This window comes from Salmo trutta, chromosome 16 (genome assembly GCF_901001165.1).
Source record: "Salmo trutta chromosome 16, fSalTru1.1, whole genome shotgun sequence".
NCBI classification, from domain to species: domain Eukaryota; kingdom Metazoa; phylum Chordata; class Actinopteri; order Salmoniformes; family Salmonidae; genus Salmo; species Salmo trutta.
In genome coordinates this window covers 58,270,346-58,286,800 of record NC_042972.1, presented here as the reverse complement: position 1 = coordinate 58,286,800, position 16,455 = coordinate 58,270,346, and the positions used below count along the sequence as shown (strand labels likewise).

Below are 16,455 nucleotides of genomic sequence, written 5' to 3'. Positions count from 1 at the left end.
GGCGGGCCTACCCCTGCCCAGTCATGTGCAATTCATTGCTTTGGACCTAATGCATTTATTTAAAATTCCTTTAATGAACTGTAACTCAGTAAAATATTTGAAATTGTTGCATGTTGCGTTTATATTTTTGTTGAGTATATTTATGAACTCAAGCCTTGAGGCGAAGGAAGCTGTATCTTCAGTCATAACTTTAAAAAAAAATGTTTTTAAAGACACCCATGTCAATACACCAGTCGTTCTAATATGAGCAACTTAATTTATTCTAAAAACATTCTTTGGAATCCAGTTGACATGGACAGACCCTCAAGGTTTACACAGGCAGGCAGCCCAATTCTGTATTTTTCTTTATTACTATTTGGTCTTTTGACTGATCAGATCAGCTCTTCTGTCAATAATTGAGCAAAAGATCAGAATTGTGCTGCCTGTGTAAACGTAGCCTATGTGTTCTGTCTGATCCTAACGAAACAGGCTGGGCAACTCCTACCTCACATTCCTCAAACATTAGGAACTTCCCCTTTAGAAAAAAACACTGTTATAGGTCCTCATTGAATCAACACCTATGTGGATAGGAGATTTTGTTAGAGGTTCAGGTGACAGCATGTAAGCTACTGGTCTCCACACTGAAACAGATCAAAGCTGTACGATGATATCTATTGGATACAGTTACATACTTTAACAGAAACATGTCCATCACTGTCAACCTGAAGAGGATCATCAATTTACCTGGGACGTATGATCGAAAAGTGGAGTTATCCTTTAGAGGTACATAAGTGCAGTTATTTTGAGCTTTCGGGGATTCAGCTTTCATGAATATGTTTGATGTGATTGTCTGCCATGGATGCAACTTATCCTCTGAACATTTATTGTATTTGATTGACATGAAAGTAAATGTTTGCTTTACCTGGATAGGAAACCTGAGGTTTAACTAGATGAAAGAGGATAGTTTCATATTGGGTGGTGGTGTACATTTAGTAATCTTGTAGATCCACAAGTGTATTACAGTTGTTCTTGAATTCTGGTGACATTTGAAGCCATAAAGTGTTTGTTTATAATTACATTGTTAACAAACAATGGAGTGAATGCAACTTATCCACAAGCTTTTGGGTTCTGATAAAGTTAGACAGTTGAACTAAATTATATTCTTTAAGAATCAATGGCTATATACAGTTTCATTCGGAAGTTTACATCACACTTAGGTTGGAGTCATTAAAACTTGTTTTTAAACAACTCCACAAATTTCTTGTTAACAAACTATAGTTTTGGCAAGTCGGTTAGGACATCTACTTTGTGCATGACACAAGTAATTGTTCGAACAATTGTTTACAGACAGATTATTTCACTTATAACTCACTGTATCACATTTCCAGTTGGTCAGACATTTACATACACTAAGATGACTGTGCCTTTAAACAGTTTAGCTTCCGTCCCTCTCCTCGCCCCAACCTGGGCTCGAACCAGGGACCCTCTGCACACATCAACAACTGACACCCACGAAGCATCGTTACCCATCGCGCCACAAAAGCTGCGGCCCGTGCAGCGCAAGGGGAACAACTACTGAAGGTCACAGAGCGAGTGACGTCACCCGATTGAATCGCTATTAGCGCGCACCACCGCTAAATAACGAGCCATTTCACATCGGTTACACTTGGAAAACTCCAGAAAATGATGTCATGGCTTTAGACGCTTCTGATAGGCTAATTGACATCATTTGAGTCAATTGGAGTGCTAACTGTGGATGTATTTCAAGGCCAACCTTCAAACTCAGTGCCTCTTTGCTTGACGTCATGGAAAATCAAAATAAATCAGCCAAGACATCAGAAAAAAAATTGTAGACCTCCACAAGTCTGGTTCATCCTTGGGAGCAATTTCCAAATGCCTGAGGTACCAGGTTCATCTGTACAAACAATAGTACACAAGTATAAACACCATGAGACCACGCAGCCATCATACCACTCAGGAAGGAGATGTGTTCTGTCTCCTAGAGATGAACGTACTTTGGTGCGAAAAGTGCAAATCAATCCAAGAACAACAGCAAAAGACCTTGTGAAGATGCTGGAGGAAACGGGTACAAAATTATCTATATCCACAGTAAAACGCTCAGCAAGGAAGAAGCCACTGCTCCAAAACTGCCATAAAAAGCCTGACTATGGTTTGCAACTGCACAAAGATCGTACTTTTTGGAGAAATGTCCTCTAGTCTAATGAAACAAAAATAGAACTGTTTGGCCATAATGACCATCATTGTGTTTGGAGGAAAAAGAGGGAGGCTTGCAAGCCGTAGAACACCATCCCAACCATGAAGCACGGGGGTGGCAGCATCATGTTGTAGGGGTGCTTTGCTGAAGGAGGGATTGGTGCACTTCACAAAATAGATGGCATCATGAGGGAGGAGAAGTATGTGGATATATTGAAGCAACATCTCAAGACATCAGTCGGGAAGTTAAAGCTTGGTCGCAAATGTGTCTTCCAAGTTGACAATGACCCCAAGCTTACTTCCAAAGTTGTGGCAAAATGGCCCAAGGACGACAAAGTCAAGGTATTGGAGTGGCCATCACAAAGCCCTGAGCTCAATCCTATAGAGAATTTGTGGACAGAACTGAAAAAGCGTGTGTGAGCAAGGAGGCCTACAAACCTGATTCAGTTACACCAGCTCTGTCAGGAGGAATGGGCCAAAATTCACCCAACTTATTGTGGGAAGCTTGTGGAAGGCTAACCAAAACGTTTGACCCAAGTTAAACAATTTAAAGGCAAAGCTACCAAATACTAATTGAGTGTATGTAAACCTTTGACTTCAACTGTATCATTCATTTAAAACTCAGAACATTTATGTAGCTATGGCAGATTGCCCCTTTAAATGACGATCAAACCTAAGGTCATTAACCCCTTAAATAATTTAATGGAGTGATATGATTAAGAATTTTGCTCACAATGTAATTTCCCTTAATTTAAATTGAGTTACACCAATGACACTCAATTAAGACATCAAATGATCAATGCGATTAGCTAATAATCCTCTTTAATATAGACACCTCCCACGATAAGTTTGCTGCTCAAGGTCCTTGTGTATCTTTGTTGTAAGTGATTTTCAAGGCGTTAACACAAACAACAAAATTTAGGGATGATTTATGTATTTTTTTTATCAAAGTTATTTTTAATAGGATTTTGTTTTTATTGATCTGTACAATACTTACTTTCTTGCATTCAAAATGATAGATATACTATAAATTCCCTAATGTCAGTACAACTGTACTGGATTACTACTGGGATGAGCCAAGTACTTTAAACAAATCATAAACATAATGTTTTGTAGTATAAAGGACTTGCATTATGTTGTATCAATGGTAAACAGTTCAATATAAACAAAAACATGTATTATGTGTAACTATTTGCTATTTTAAAGTGTGTTTCATGGTTGCAAAGGAAGGGGACGCAAATGCCACTGCAATTCAAGAACGACCCATTCAATTACTTACAAGAAAACAGTGTCTTATTAAAACTACAGTGGTTTATATACTTATTTTCGAGTTGATGCCAGTGTAATTATGTCCATTGTTTTCTGTCCTACAGTATATTCATACAATGTGTGTAATATGTCTGCAGTCTTCTCAGCATATTTATCCATTTTCTAGGTTTTACCCACAAAACCAAGATTCTTCAGTGTGAAAATGTTGCCATTTTCAATGAGGTAAGATCCTTCTTGAATTAAATATTTGGCCCAGTATCAGGGTTGTAGTCAATTTGAGTTGGAATCATTCAATTCAGGAAATTATTTTACAAACTATTTTTTTCTCCTTTTCAGTTTATTGAAAAGAGATGCCCTTTTTCAATTATTGTAAAGGAATTTCAGTTTATTTCCTAAACAAACTGATTTAAATTCGAATTGACCCCAACCCCAAGTTTACAGTAGGTATCAGTCTCTTCACCTTATCCACTCCCTGTAATCCATGTCATGTACCAAAGAATCTGGCCTTTCTGCCATCGTTAAATATAAACATCGATTATCCAAATATTTGAACTCATCACTTTTTTTTCTCAACAGAACACGTTGATATCTGGTTGCGCTAAGCAACCATTTGTTTGTCCAGACGAAACCAGTTTGTCAAAAGTTGCTAGCTCACGTCTTAATTCTCAAACGAAGTAAATACTGCAATTCCAACCACAAAACGTCTTAGTTTTAAACCTCAAAATACTGCTTAATCCATCAGCCAAGCAATTTATAAACTTGATCTCCAATATAAAAAACATATAGACATGATCTCACATTTATTCTAGACTAATATTTCGTTTTCAACAGCGGAGATTTGTATAAACCTTGCTGTCTGTCTCGACATTTTCAACATTGTTTCAATATTCAAATTCAATCTCCAGCTGTCCCATAGTAATGAACGAGTCGGGACGAGACAGACAGGCAGGCAGCGATTCTCAGCCAGTCGAAATCATGAATCAACAGGCATAATTTTTATGGATATATACAAAGAAATGTCAATTGAAAAAAGGTAAAATTAAACAAAGTGCAACTACAGTCTTTCCAGCTTCAGTTTGAAGTGATTGTGTTAGCTGTGTTGTTGGCTAGCTCCTCTGAACAACAGTGTCCTGACGAATGAGCAGATTTTCTATGGCAGGCGAAATTGCGCCTCATTAGCTCATTGCAATGGATGTATCCAAATAAATGTCACTAGCAAACAGTTTAAACAAATGCAAATGCATCTACTTTGCTGTTATTCTGGCTGCACTTTTTGACGTGACTTGTAGCTAGCTAGCAAGCAAGGGATAAGAACGTTGGCAGCAAGTATGGCAATGGAACATTTAGAACGAACTACTGCGTCCATAGATACAGAACAAAAAGACTGAAATACTGGGTCGCGTCTCTGGCAACCAGCCGGCTTGGGTAGCAACCCTAGATTTGTGTTGGGACTATATATTGTGGACGGATGAAATAGTATGAATACATTTAAGAAAATATGTATCATTATTTGAATATATTGGTAACCCGTTGTATAAAAGTGATAATGCCCTCGGAGCCGGTGTTTGGAGGATATATTGGCAGGGTTTCCCGGCCCGTTTCCTACAAAACAGCTGCTTTTCGGGCATTATCACTTAATTATATAATGGTATTGTTGAATACTCATTTCTGATTGGCTTGAAGGGAATTCTAGAGCATGCATGATTTCCCTATAACGCACATTATATCAGCACGGTAGAATTCAATGGCTATAGTTCAATCTTACATGTTCTATGTTTAAGCTGCTTTTGAAAGCTAAAGTCGAATTGAAAACATTATTGGCATGGTTCATAATAGCAAGCTAGGACTGATGGTTTGGTTACCAAGGCAACTACTTTAGCTAGCTATCTAGTGAAACTGCTACCTACTTCAGTGGATGTTGAACACATTTTTACCTGCAAAATAAAAAAATGTTTGCAGCAAATGTGTTAAATTATAGCCATGGTATAATGGGGATAATCAACTCGGGGCTCTATGCGTTCTCTGGAAAATAAGGCAACTTCTGTGGAAAGTTAGTTCCACTCCATTATAGTGTCGTGGAACACCTTCCATTGTTCATTATTTTCCATAGAACACATAGCCAGCCCCTCGTTGATTATGCCTAACGCCTCATGTCCACCAGATGCATCAAACTCTTTGTCTTCAGGCGGAAGTCATTCATTGTCAATGGAGCAGTCCAATACACTACATAGCACTAGGCGCGGTGCGTTCTGTGCCTGATTGTATTCAATATTTTCAACTTGTGCATTGTTTTACTCTGCGGTGGTACAAACAGAAATACACACACAGACTCCAACTAGCTAACATTTAGCTAGTTGAAAAGCAAAGCACGTTCGTCGTACGGAAAATGTGGGTTAGACATCTGGCAGAACAAAACGCATATGCAGCTGGTGAACATCAGAGCATATTACACGACGCAACTTGCACACAAATGTAGTTGCTTGCAACTGAGTTGCTTTTTGATTGCTATGTGAAACACCCCCCTGCAACTAATAAGCAACTTATCTGCAACTTGGTTGCATTCAGTTGAAACTTTTCAACTTTGTGCAACTAGTTCTTATAATTTCTTCTTCAGTGAGGTTTAACAGCGGTTGGCATCCAATATGTTGCATTACCACGCCCAACTGAACTATAGTATAGATCCATTACACTTTGTGATACAAAATGGGGGAACCAGGCCATTTTTGAAATAAATAGAAATATACATATATTTGAGTTACTCGTTAAAACCCACCACCTTATTCCACTACTTTAACCATATCTGATCCTACCCCAGGCCAACGGCCTGAGAGGACAGGACACTGCCACTCAACACACTGTAACTCTTCTTAATTAAAATCTTGTACCCCCAAGTACTTCTCTGCAGCTGCCATAACAACACCTAGTTTCTGTGATTTAAGTTCCATTTCTGCTGTACAGTTGATAACCATTGCTAGAAACGCTAAGAGGACAACCTTACTGAAGCATATTTCACTCATTGGCATATCCCTCTGTTCGCACAGATCTACTATTCACAGGGATCCTCTCAGAATCCCTCACCCTTGACGCATCATCCTCTACTTTCATCACTGCTTGAGCATACCACACTTTTTGCTCTACTCTGACTTTAGCCACCTTAACCTGCCTCTCTCGCTCCAGAAACTTCCAATCCCCAGCAACATGTGCACCCCTTACAGTTGACACACACAAATTTATCCACCAAAACTACACAATCCTCTATCCCATGCCCTCCTGCACACTTCCCACATCTTAGAATCTCCCTCCTACACACTGCTGTGACATGACCATAAACGTTGCCATTGAAACAGCATAGTGGATTCGCTACAAAAGCTTTAACAGGACAGCTGATATGTCCTAACGTGACCTCGTCTGGTAAAGACTGACTCAAAACTCAAAAGGACTGACAGTGACTCCTCTGTTTCACCATGCTCCCCACCGGGTCAAACGGTGGGCATCACGAACATCAGGAATTTTCAACTTGAATTGTTCCACCTCCACACTTAATACTACCACAGATAATCACTCACCTCAATGGTGCCCTGTACCTAAGTGCAAAGCAAGATACAGGACTTTCCCTAAGTTGCATCGTACAGAGCGCCTGCTCCCTCTGATCTGAAGACACACAAACAAACACCACAAGTCCACTTTGGATTTGAGCAACTAATTGCAAGCAACAGCCAATCAAAACGAATGCTTTTGTCACATGATCCATTTGAAGGTTCGGAACTCCGGCCCAGTTGTCATATCAACAACACAGCTGTCAGTGCTGCAGAACCATGATCAAGGTGGACAGAAGAGACATTACCCAAACGGAAGCTGTATAAATAAATACTAGCATCAGGGCTAGTGAAGGTTTATGTACATGGTTTGGAAGTCAGTAGCTTTCCATGCAATTGGTGATGGATTTTCATGAGAATATTCTAGAATCCGCATAAAGAAAATATGAGCACTTTCCACCAAATGGACTTGTTGCAGATAAAATAAGTGTGTGAAGTTCGATGTGCTTCCATTGTATTTTCAAGTCTACCGATAGTTTTGTCACAAAAACGGTTGCATTAAATAATAAATGTGCTTACTCTGGTCTTGACACCTGCGCTCTAGACAGTAGCTCGCAGATACAGTGCGGGTAGGCTGTGCGGGTTGTCTAGTCTACATGGTGATATTACATATCTGACTGTTAATCTAACTGCACTGCCCAATTTACAGTAGCTGTTACAGTGAAATAATACCATGCTATTGTTTGAGGAGAGTGTGCAATTATAAACTTGAACATGTATTAATAAACCAATTAGGCCAATTTGGGCCGTCTTTATACAACCTTTTCAACATATATGCAATCGTTCATTGGATCGGTCTAAAACTTTGCATATACACTGCTGCCATGTAGTGGCCAAAATCTAAATTGCGCCTGGGCTGGAATAATACATTATGGCCTTTCTCTTACGTTTCAAAGATGATGGTACAAAAAAAATATATATGCATGTTTATTTCTTTGTATTATCTTTTACCAGATCTAATGTGTTATTATCCTACATTAATTTCACATTTCCACAAACTTCAAAGTGTTTCCTTTCAAAATGTATCAAGAATATGCATACTTGTTACTTTTATCTCTTATTCTTATCCGTATTTTTTGAAACTGCACTATCGTTTAGTGGCTCGTAAGTAAGCATTTCACTGTTGTATTCGGCGCATGTGACTAATACTATTTTATTTCATTTTAAGAATATGCATATCCTTGCTTCAGGTCCTGAGCCACAGGCTGTTAGATTTGGGTATGTTATTTTGGGGGAAAATTTAAAAAAGGGTCCGATCCTAAAGAGGTTTTAAGCATTGGTCATCATGACACCAGAATAAGACCCTCAAAAATGATCGGAAAGCAGCATCAAGCTATATTTACAATGGTGTTTGTTCTTCACTGGTTGCCCATTTCTTCTGGGAACAGGTCACTAATCTTGCTGCTGTGATGGCACACTGGTATTTCACCCAGTAGATATGGGAGTTTATCAAAATTGGGTTTGTTTTTTAATTCTTTGTGGCTCTGTGTAATATGAGGGAAATATGTTTCTCTGATATGGTCATACATTTGGCAGGAGGATAGGAAGTGCAGCTCAGTTTCCACCACATTTTGTGGGCAGTGTGTGCACATGGCCTGTCTTCTCTTGAGAGCCAGGTCTGCCTACGGTGGCCTTTCTCAATAGCAAGGCTATGCTCACTGAGTCTGTAAATAGTCAACGTTTTGTTCAGTCACAGTGGTCAAGTATTCTCTCTGTTTAGGGCCAAATAGCATTCTAGTTTACTCAGTTTTTTTGTTAATTCTTTCCAATGTGTCAAGTAATTATCTTTTTGTTTTCTCATGATTTGGTTGGGTCTAATTGTGTTGCTGTCCTGGAGATCTGTGGGATGTGTTTGTGTTTGTGAACAGAGCCCCAGGAACAAATTGCTCTCTCTCTTCTTACTTCTTCAGGTTCTTTGTATGATCTTTTATTAGCAATGCTTTTTCTACTTGTAGGTTGGATGGAGCTCAAGGCTCTATTCTTCTCTCTGTGAGTCATCAAGTTGTCATTTACCTTACTGGTAATGGGTGGACATTCTCCACACATAGCAAACATGGGTGCTAAGCTCACAGTGGCACTGGGTGACACACATGCACACACAAATACAGACAGACAGAGAGAGAGACTGGGGTTAACCTTTCACAAACACAAATTGAAGGTGGTACTGAATCAACATGAGGAGTCTCCATGTCCCTCGTAAAGAAACGTATTCAGTTTCTTGTTTGCATTCACAGTTGTTGAGGGTTAGTTAGTGACAGTTATCGACTGCTAATGATCTTTTTGCTAATTACAGGTATGTTTGATTGATGCTATTATACAATTTGAACAAACACATCCATGATCCCATTTTATGGTGTTACTGTTTTCCTGAACAGTTTTTTTTACAAATATATCTACAGTGGAACAACAATGAACTAATGTCTGAAAAGTTTTGCAGAAATTCCAATCATGTTGGTCCCTCTTTAGCAAAACTTTAAATACAGATGTCATCAGTGACTTTTAAGTGTTTTGTTTACAAGATACAAAGTTCACTTCTGTCCTGGGATCCTGGAAATGGCAAGCAAATGTGTGATTGATGAGAGAATATCACCCCCTCACAAATTACTAACAGCTATTCTATACTCTTGAATGTCTCCATTTCTGCAGCACTTCAGGTGGCCACACTATGGGAAGGTCATCAAGCACGAGGTACTCTCTGTCAGTGTGTACAACTGCAGCAAGGTTTTCAGCAACAGGTCAGTCTACAGATCATATGACGTAACTGTGAAATGCAAGGCCACACATATCAATAGTGGTTCTCTTTCAAATAATTGTTCGATATCTCACGATACCTCTCGTTGGGGTATCACCACTTCTGTCGAAGACAGACAGGCTGCGCTGCGACCGGGAGGGACCCTCCCCCCCTTTATAAGTCGTTGCGTGTGAAACAAAGAGGCTCTCGAAACTAGGCTACCTAACACTGAAAAGCTAAGATAACTAGGCTAGCTAAAACTGCAAAGCGAGCTAACCAAGCTAGCTAACTCATCAAGACAAACTAGCTACCACTTCTAGCGAGTCCTACCTACCAATGGTGGAATTGCTATCCAGCTCCCTTGTTTAGTGCACTTAGCATTCAGTCATTTTGTGCTAACTGCCCTGTCCAACCTCACGGTGCTACAGTCAAAGGAACATGCAAGACCGGAGAAAGACCCCACCCACGCGGCTTTCTACGGCTAGCTTTGTGCTAGCTCAAGCTAGGCTACTAGCCCAAGCTAGGCTACTAGCCCACGAGGCAAATGCCCGCTAGCTAACTACCAGTTTAAGTAACAGCTTAGCTAAAACTAAAGCCTCACAGCTAACGTTGTGCTTAATAGACTGACCCACCTCATGGTGATAAGGTCAGAGAAACTCCAAAAGTGAAGGAAGACGCCATCCACATTGCTTTCCCGCGGCTTAAGCTAGGCTACTAACCCACACAGCTAATGTCAGCTAGCTAACTGCCATCTAGCAACTGCTAGCTTAGCTTTCGTATTTATTTCAACTAGCAATCAGTTGCTTTGTGCTTACTAATGAAACCAGTCCCATCACACGGTGATCCGGTCTGACGAGATTACGAAAAACAGGCTAGCTAACGCACCAAGATGAACTGTGCCACTGCTAGCTTAAGCTAGGCTAAATGCGCACTCGGTTTACCTCTGCTAGCACACTGCTAACTTAGCTCTCTTGTATGGGCTAAAGCCCACATTTACATTTACATTTACGTCATTTAGCAGACGCTCTTATCCAGAGCGACTTACAAATTGGTGCATTCACCTTATGATATCCAGTGGAACAACCACTTTACAATAGTACATCTATATCTTTTTTGGGGGGGGGGGGGGTTAGAAGGATTACTTTATCCTATCCCAGGTATTCCTTAAAGAGGTGGGGTTTCAGGTGTCTCCGGAAGGTGGTGATTGACTCCGCTGTCCTGGCGTCGTAAGGGAGCTTGTTCCACCATTGGGGTGCCAGAGCAGCGAACAGTTTTGACTGGGCTGAGCGGGAACTATGCTTCCGCAGAGGTAGGGAGGCGAGCAGGCCAGAGGTGGATGAACGCAGTGCCCTTCTTTGAGTGTAGGGACTGATCAGAGCCTGAAGGTATGGAGGTGCCGTTCCCCTCACAGCTCCATAGGCAAGCACCATGGTCTTGTAGGAGATGCGAGCTTCAACTGGAAGCCAGTGGAGTGTGAGGAGGAGCGGGGTGACGTGAGAGAACTTGGGAAGGTTGAACACCAGACAGGCTGCGGCATTCTGGATGAGTTTTAGGGGTATAATGGCACAGGCAGGGAGCCCCGCCAGCAGCGAGTTGCAGTAATCCAGACGGGAGATGACAAGTGCCTGGATTAGGACCTGCGCCGCTTCCTGTGTAAGGCAGGGTCGTACTCTGCGAATGTTGTAGAGCATGAACCTACAGGATCGGGTCACCGCCTTGATGTTAGCGGAGAACGACAGGGTGTTGTCCAGGGTCACGCCAAGGCTCTTAGCTCTTTGGGAGGAGGACACAATGGAGTTGTCAACTGTGATGGCGAGATCATGGAACGGGCAGTCCTTCCCCGGGAGGAAGAGCAGCTCCGTCTTGTCGAGGTTCAGCTTGAGGTGGTGATCCGTCATCCATACTGATATGTCTGCCAGACATGCAGAGATGCGATTCACCACCTGGTTATCAGAAGGGGGAAAGGAGAAGATTAATTGTGTGTCATCTGCGTAGCAATGATAGGAGAGACCATGTGAGGATATGACAGAGCCAAGTGACTTGGTGTATAGCGAGAATAGGAGAGGGCCTAGAACAGAGCCCTGGGGGACACCAGTGGTGAGAGCACGTGGTGCGGAGACGGATTCTCGCCATGCCTCCTGGTAGGAGCGACCTGTCAGGTAGGACGCAATCCAAGAGTGAGCCGCGCCGGAGATGCCCAACTCGGAGAGGGTGGAGAGGAAGATCTGATAGTTCACAGTATCAAAGACAGCAGATATGTCTAGAAGGATGAGAGCAGAGGAGAGAGAGTTAGCTTTAGCAGTGAGGAGAGCCTCTGTGACACAGAGAAGAGCAGTCTCAGTTGAATGACCAGTCTTGAAACCTGACTGATTTGGATCAAGAAGGTCATTCTGAGAGAGATAGCAAGAGAGCTGGCCAAGGACGGCACGCTCAAGAGTTTTGGAGAGAAAAGAAAGAAGGGATACTGGTCTGTAGTTGTTGACATCGGAGGGATCGAGTGTAGGTTTTTTGAGAAGGGGTGCAACTCTCGCTCTCTTGAAGATGGAAGGGACGTAGCCAGCGGTCAAGGATGAGTTGATGAGCGAGGTGAGGTAGGGGAGAAGGTCTCCGGAAATGGTCTGGAGAAGAGAGGAGGGGATAGGGTCAAGCGGGCAGGTTGTTGGGCGGCCGGCCATCACAAGTCGCAAGATTTAATCTGGAGAGAGATGGGAGAAAGAGGTCAAAGCATAGGGTAGGGCAATGTGAGCAGGACCAGCAGTGTCGTTTGACTTAACAAACGAGGATCGGATGTCATCAACCTTCTTTTCAAAATGGTTGACGAAGTCATCCGAGGAGGGGGGGAGGGGGAGAAGGATTCATGAGGGAGGAGAAGGTGGCAAAGAGCTTCCTAGGGTTAGAGGCAGATGCTTGGAATTTAGAGTGGTAGAAAGTGGCTTTAGCAGCAGAAACAGAGGAAGAAAATGTAGAGAGGAGGGAGTGAAAAGATGCCAGGTCCGCAGGGAGGCTAGTTTTCCTCCATTTCCGCTCGGCTGCCCGGAGCCCTGTTCTGTGAGCTCGCAATGAGTTGTCAAGCCACGGAGCAGGAGGTGAGGACCGAGCCGGCCGGGAGGATAGGGGACATAGAGAGTCAAAGGATGCAGAAGGGGAAGAGAGGAGGGTTGAGGAAGCAGAATCAGGGGATTGGTTGGAGAAGGATTGAGCAGAGGGAAGAGATGATAGGATGGAAGAGGAGAGAGTAGCAGGAGAGAGAGAGCGAAGGTTGCGACGGTGCAATACCATCTGAGTAGGGGCAGAGTGAGTAGTGTTGGAGGAGAGTGAGAGGGAAAAGGATACAAGGTAGTGGTCGGAGACTTGGAGGGGAGTTGCAGTGAGATTAGTAGAGAACAGCATCTAGTAAAGATGAGGTCAAGCGTATTGCCTGCCTTGTGAGTAGGGGGGACGGTGAGAGGGTGAGGTCAAAAGAGGAGAGGAGTGGAAAGAAGGAGGCAGAGAGAAATGAGTCAAAGGTAGACGTAGGGAGGTTAACGTCACCCAGAACTGTGAGGGGTGAGCCATCCTCAGGAAAGGAACTTATCAAGTCGTCAAGCTCATTGATGAACTCTCCAAGGGAACCTGGAGGGCGATAAATGATAAGGATGTTAAGCTTGAATGGGCTAGTGACATTCACAGCATGGAATTCAAAGGAGGAGATAGACAGATGGGTCAGGGGAGAAAGAGAGAATGTCCACTTGGGAGAGATGAGGATTCCAGTGCCACCACCCCGCTGACCAGATGCTCTCGGGGTATGCGAGAACACGTGGTCAGACGAGGAGAGAGCAGTAGGAGTAGCAGTGTTTTCTGTGGTAATCCATGTTTCCGTCAGCGCCAAGAAGTCGAGGGTCTGGAGGGTAGCATAGGCTGAGATGAACTCTGCCTTGTTGGCCGCATACCGGCAGTTCCAGAGGCTGCCGGAGACCTGGAACTCCACGTGGGTCGTGCGCGCTGGGACCACCACGTTAGAGTGGCAGCGGCCACGCGGTGTGAAGCGTTTGTGTGGCCTGTGCAGAGAGGAGAGAACAGGGATAGACAGACACATGGTTGACAGGCTACAGGAGAGGCTACGCTAATGCAAAGGAGATTGGAATGAAAATTAACTAAACAACTGGGGAAGCGAGAGAGCAGGGCCTCCCTCACTAACCATTCACTGGTTAGTCTACACACAGCTAATGTCAGCTAGCTTACAAAGCTACCAAACTTTCTCCCTGGATATGGCTACCCTCACCTCATTCACAAGTCGACTCTAACAAGGCTAAGGACCCCGCACCTCGTCCGTGCTCATGCAGGTCTTTGATTTCAGACAAGGATTCATATCCCCTTTGTATTTCATGTCTGGGGGTTGAGCAGGGCCAAGTCTTGTTCGATAACCCTGAATCTTGCTCGCATTGTAGTGTGCTGCTAGAGGAAAAAGTCTACAACTTTTTTTAACCAACAGAGTCCCTGTCAAGGGCTGCTCTAGTTCGGATATGTATTGAATAAAAGAGCTCAGACTGCTGACAGCTAGCTAAATACTGCTAGCTCAGCTAAATTAAACGCTGTGTGTTACCACGCTCAAGCCCATGGGTAAGGGCATGTTAAAATAGCCCCAGGCTAACACTAGCTGGGCTAACATCACAGTTGTCACCAAGCACTGTTCCTACTCCAAGGGCACAGGGCCAAGTTATTTAAATGTAGAGGGTGAATCTCTAGAACGCCACCAGAGTGTCGGAGCACACCATCTCTGTCATCAGGCTTGTGGACAGCTCACTGCCAAAAGGGAGAATTGATGCGCACGTGCAGTTCATCCCTGTGCACTATCCACGATTGCGAGGGGATGCAGGGTTCAGTTCGCCATTAAACCACCCATTTTCTACTGGATAAATCTTCCATCCTCATCCAGATCGGCTAGCCCTCTGGGCCTGGCCCGTGAATGGATGAATCTAAATGCGACAGGCCTGCCACTTAAGGTTGTTGCGGGTGCCAGGGCCCCTTCCACATGTTCACTGTATGACAATAAGTGCTGTGTATCCGAAGTGATATGCTTTTTACAAAACAATACAGGAGAAAAACATCCACTTGTATGTCATTTTATGAAGGGTGTGCATCGTTTATGCTCAGTTTTAAAGCCTTTAGTCCCGCCATGGGACCCCAAGCCGAATACAACAGGTGTAGTAGACCTTACCGTGAAATGCTTACTTACAAGCCCATTACCAACAATGCAGTTTTAAGAAAAATAAGAGTTAAGAAAATATTTACTAAATAAACTAAAGTAAAAAAAATGTAACACAATAAAATAACAATAATGAGCTATATATAAAGCATTCGGAAAATATTCAGACCCCTTGACTTTTTCCAGATTTTGTTACATTTCAGCCTTATTCTAAAATTGATAAAATAAAGAAAGATCTTAATCAATCTACACACAATACCCCATAATGACAAAGCGAAAACAGTTTTTTATTTTAGCAAATGTATTAAAAATAAAAAACAGATACCTTATTTACAAAAGTATTCAGACCATTTGCTATGAGACTCGAACTGAGCTCAGGTGCATCCTGTTTCCATTGATCATCCTTGAGAATTTTCCACAACTTGATTGGAGTCCATCGGTGGTAAATTAAATTGATTGGACATGATTTGGAAAGGCACACACCTGTCTATATAAGGTCCCACAGTTGACAGTGCATGTCAGAACAAAAACCAAGCCACGAGGTCGAAGGAATTGTCCGTAGAGCTCAGAGACAGGATCGTGTCGAGGCACAGATCTGGGGTACCAAAGAAATGTCTGCATCACTGAAGGTTCCCAAGAACACAGTGGCCTCCATCATTCTTAAATGGAAGAAGTTTGGAACCACCAAGAGGGAGGTGACCAAGAACCTGATGGTCACTCTGACAGAGCTCTGGAGATCCTCTGTGGAGATGGGAGAAATTTCCAGAAGGACAACCATACCTCCAGCACTCCACCAATCAAGCATTTAAGGTAGATTGGCCAGACGGAGGCCAATCCACAGTAAAAGGCACATGACAGCCCACTTGGACTTTGCCAAAAAACACCTTAAGACTCTCAAACCATGCGAAACAAGATTCTCTGGTCACGTCTGCCAAGCGTCACATCTGGAGGAAACCTGACACCATCCCTACTGTGAAGTATGGTGGTGGCAGCATCATGCTGTGGGGATGTTTTTCAGTGGCAGGGACTGGGAGACTAGTCAGGATCAAGGCAAAGATGAACGGAGCAAAGTACAGAGAGTTCCTTGATGAAAACCTGCTCCAGAGCGCTCAGGACCTCAGCCTAGGGCAAAAGTTCTCCTTCCAACAGGACAATGACCCTAAGCACACAGCCAAGACAATGCAGGTGTGGCTTCGGGACAAGTCTCAATGTTCTTGAGTGGCCCAGCAAGAGCCCGGACTTGAACCCGATCGCACATCTCTGGAGAGACCTGAAAATAGCTGTGCAGTAACGCTCCCCATCCAACCTGACAGAGCTTGAGAGGATCTGCAGAGAAGAATGGGAGAAACTTCCCAAATACAGGTGTTCCAAGCATGTAGCGTCATACCCAAGAAGACTCAATGCTGTAATCACTGCCAAAGGTGCTTCATCAAAGTACTGAGTAAAGGGTCTGAATACTTATGTAAATGTGATATTTTATT

At 43.0% G+C, this 16,455-nt stretch overlaps 1 protein-coding gene across 1 annotated transcript in view; it reads left to right on the top strand.

The window, feature by feature from the left end:
• Positions 1-485: 485 nt before the first annotated feature.
• The window catches only part of fer1l4 (fer-1 like family member 4), a 98,875-nt gene continuing 82,905 nt past the window's right edge, over positions 486-16,455 (top strand). The window contains exons 1-3 of the mRNA XM_029695094.1: positions 486-762; positions 3,629-3,684; positions 9,705-9,793. Of these exons, the coding sequence (XP_029550954.1) occupies positions 684-762; positions 3,629-3,684; positions 9,705-9,793 (224 nt within the window). The 5' untranslated portion in view covers positions 486-683. The remainder of the gene's footprint in view (positions 763-3,628; positions 3,685-9,704; positions 9,794-16,455) is intronic.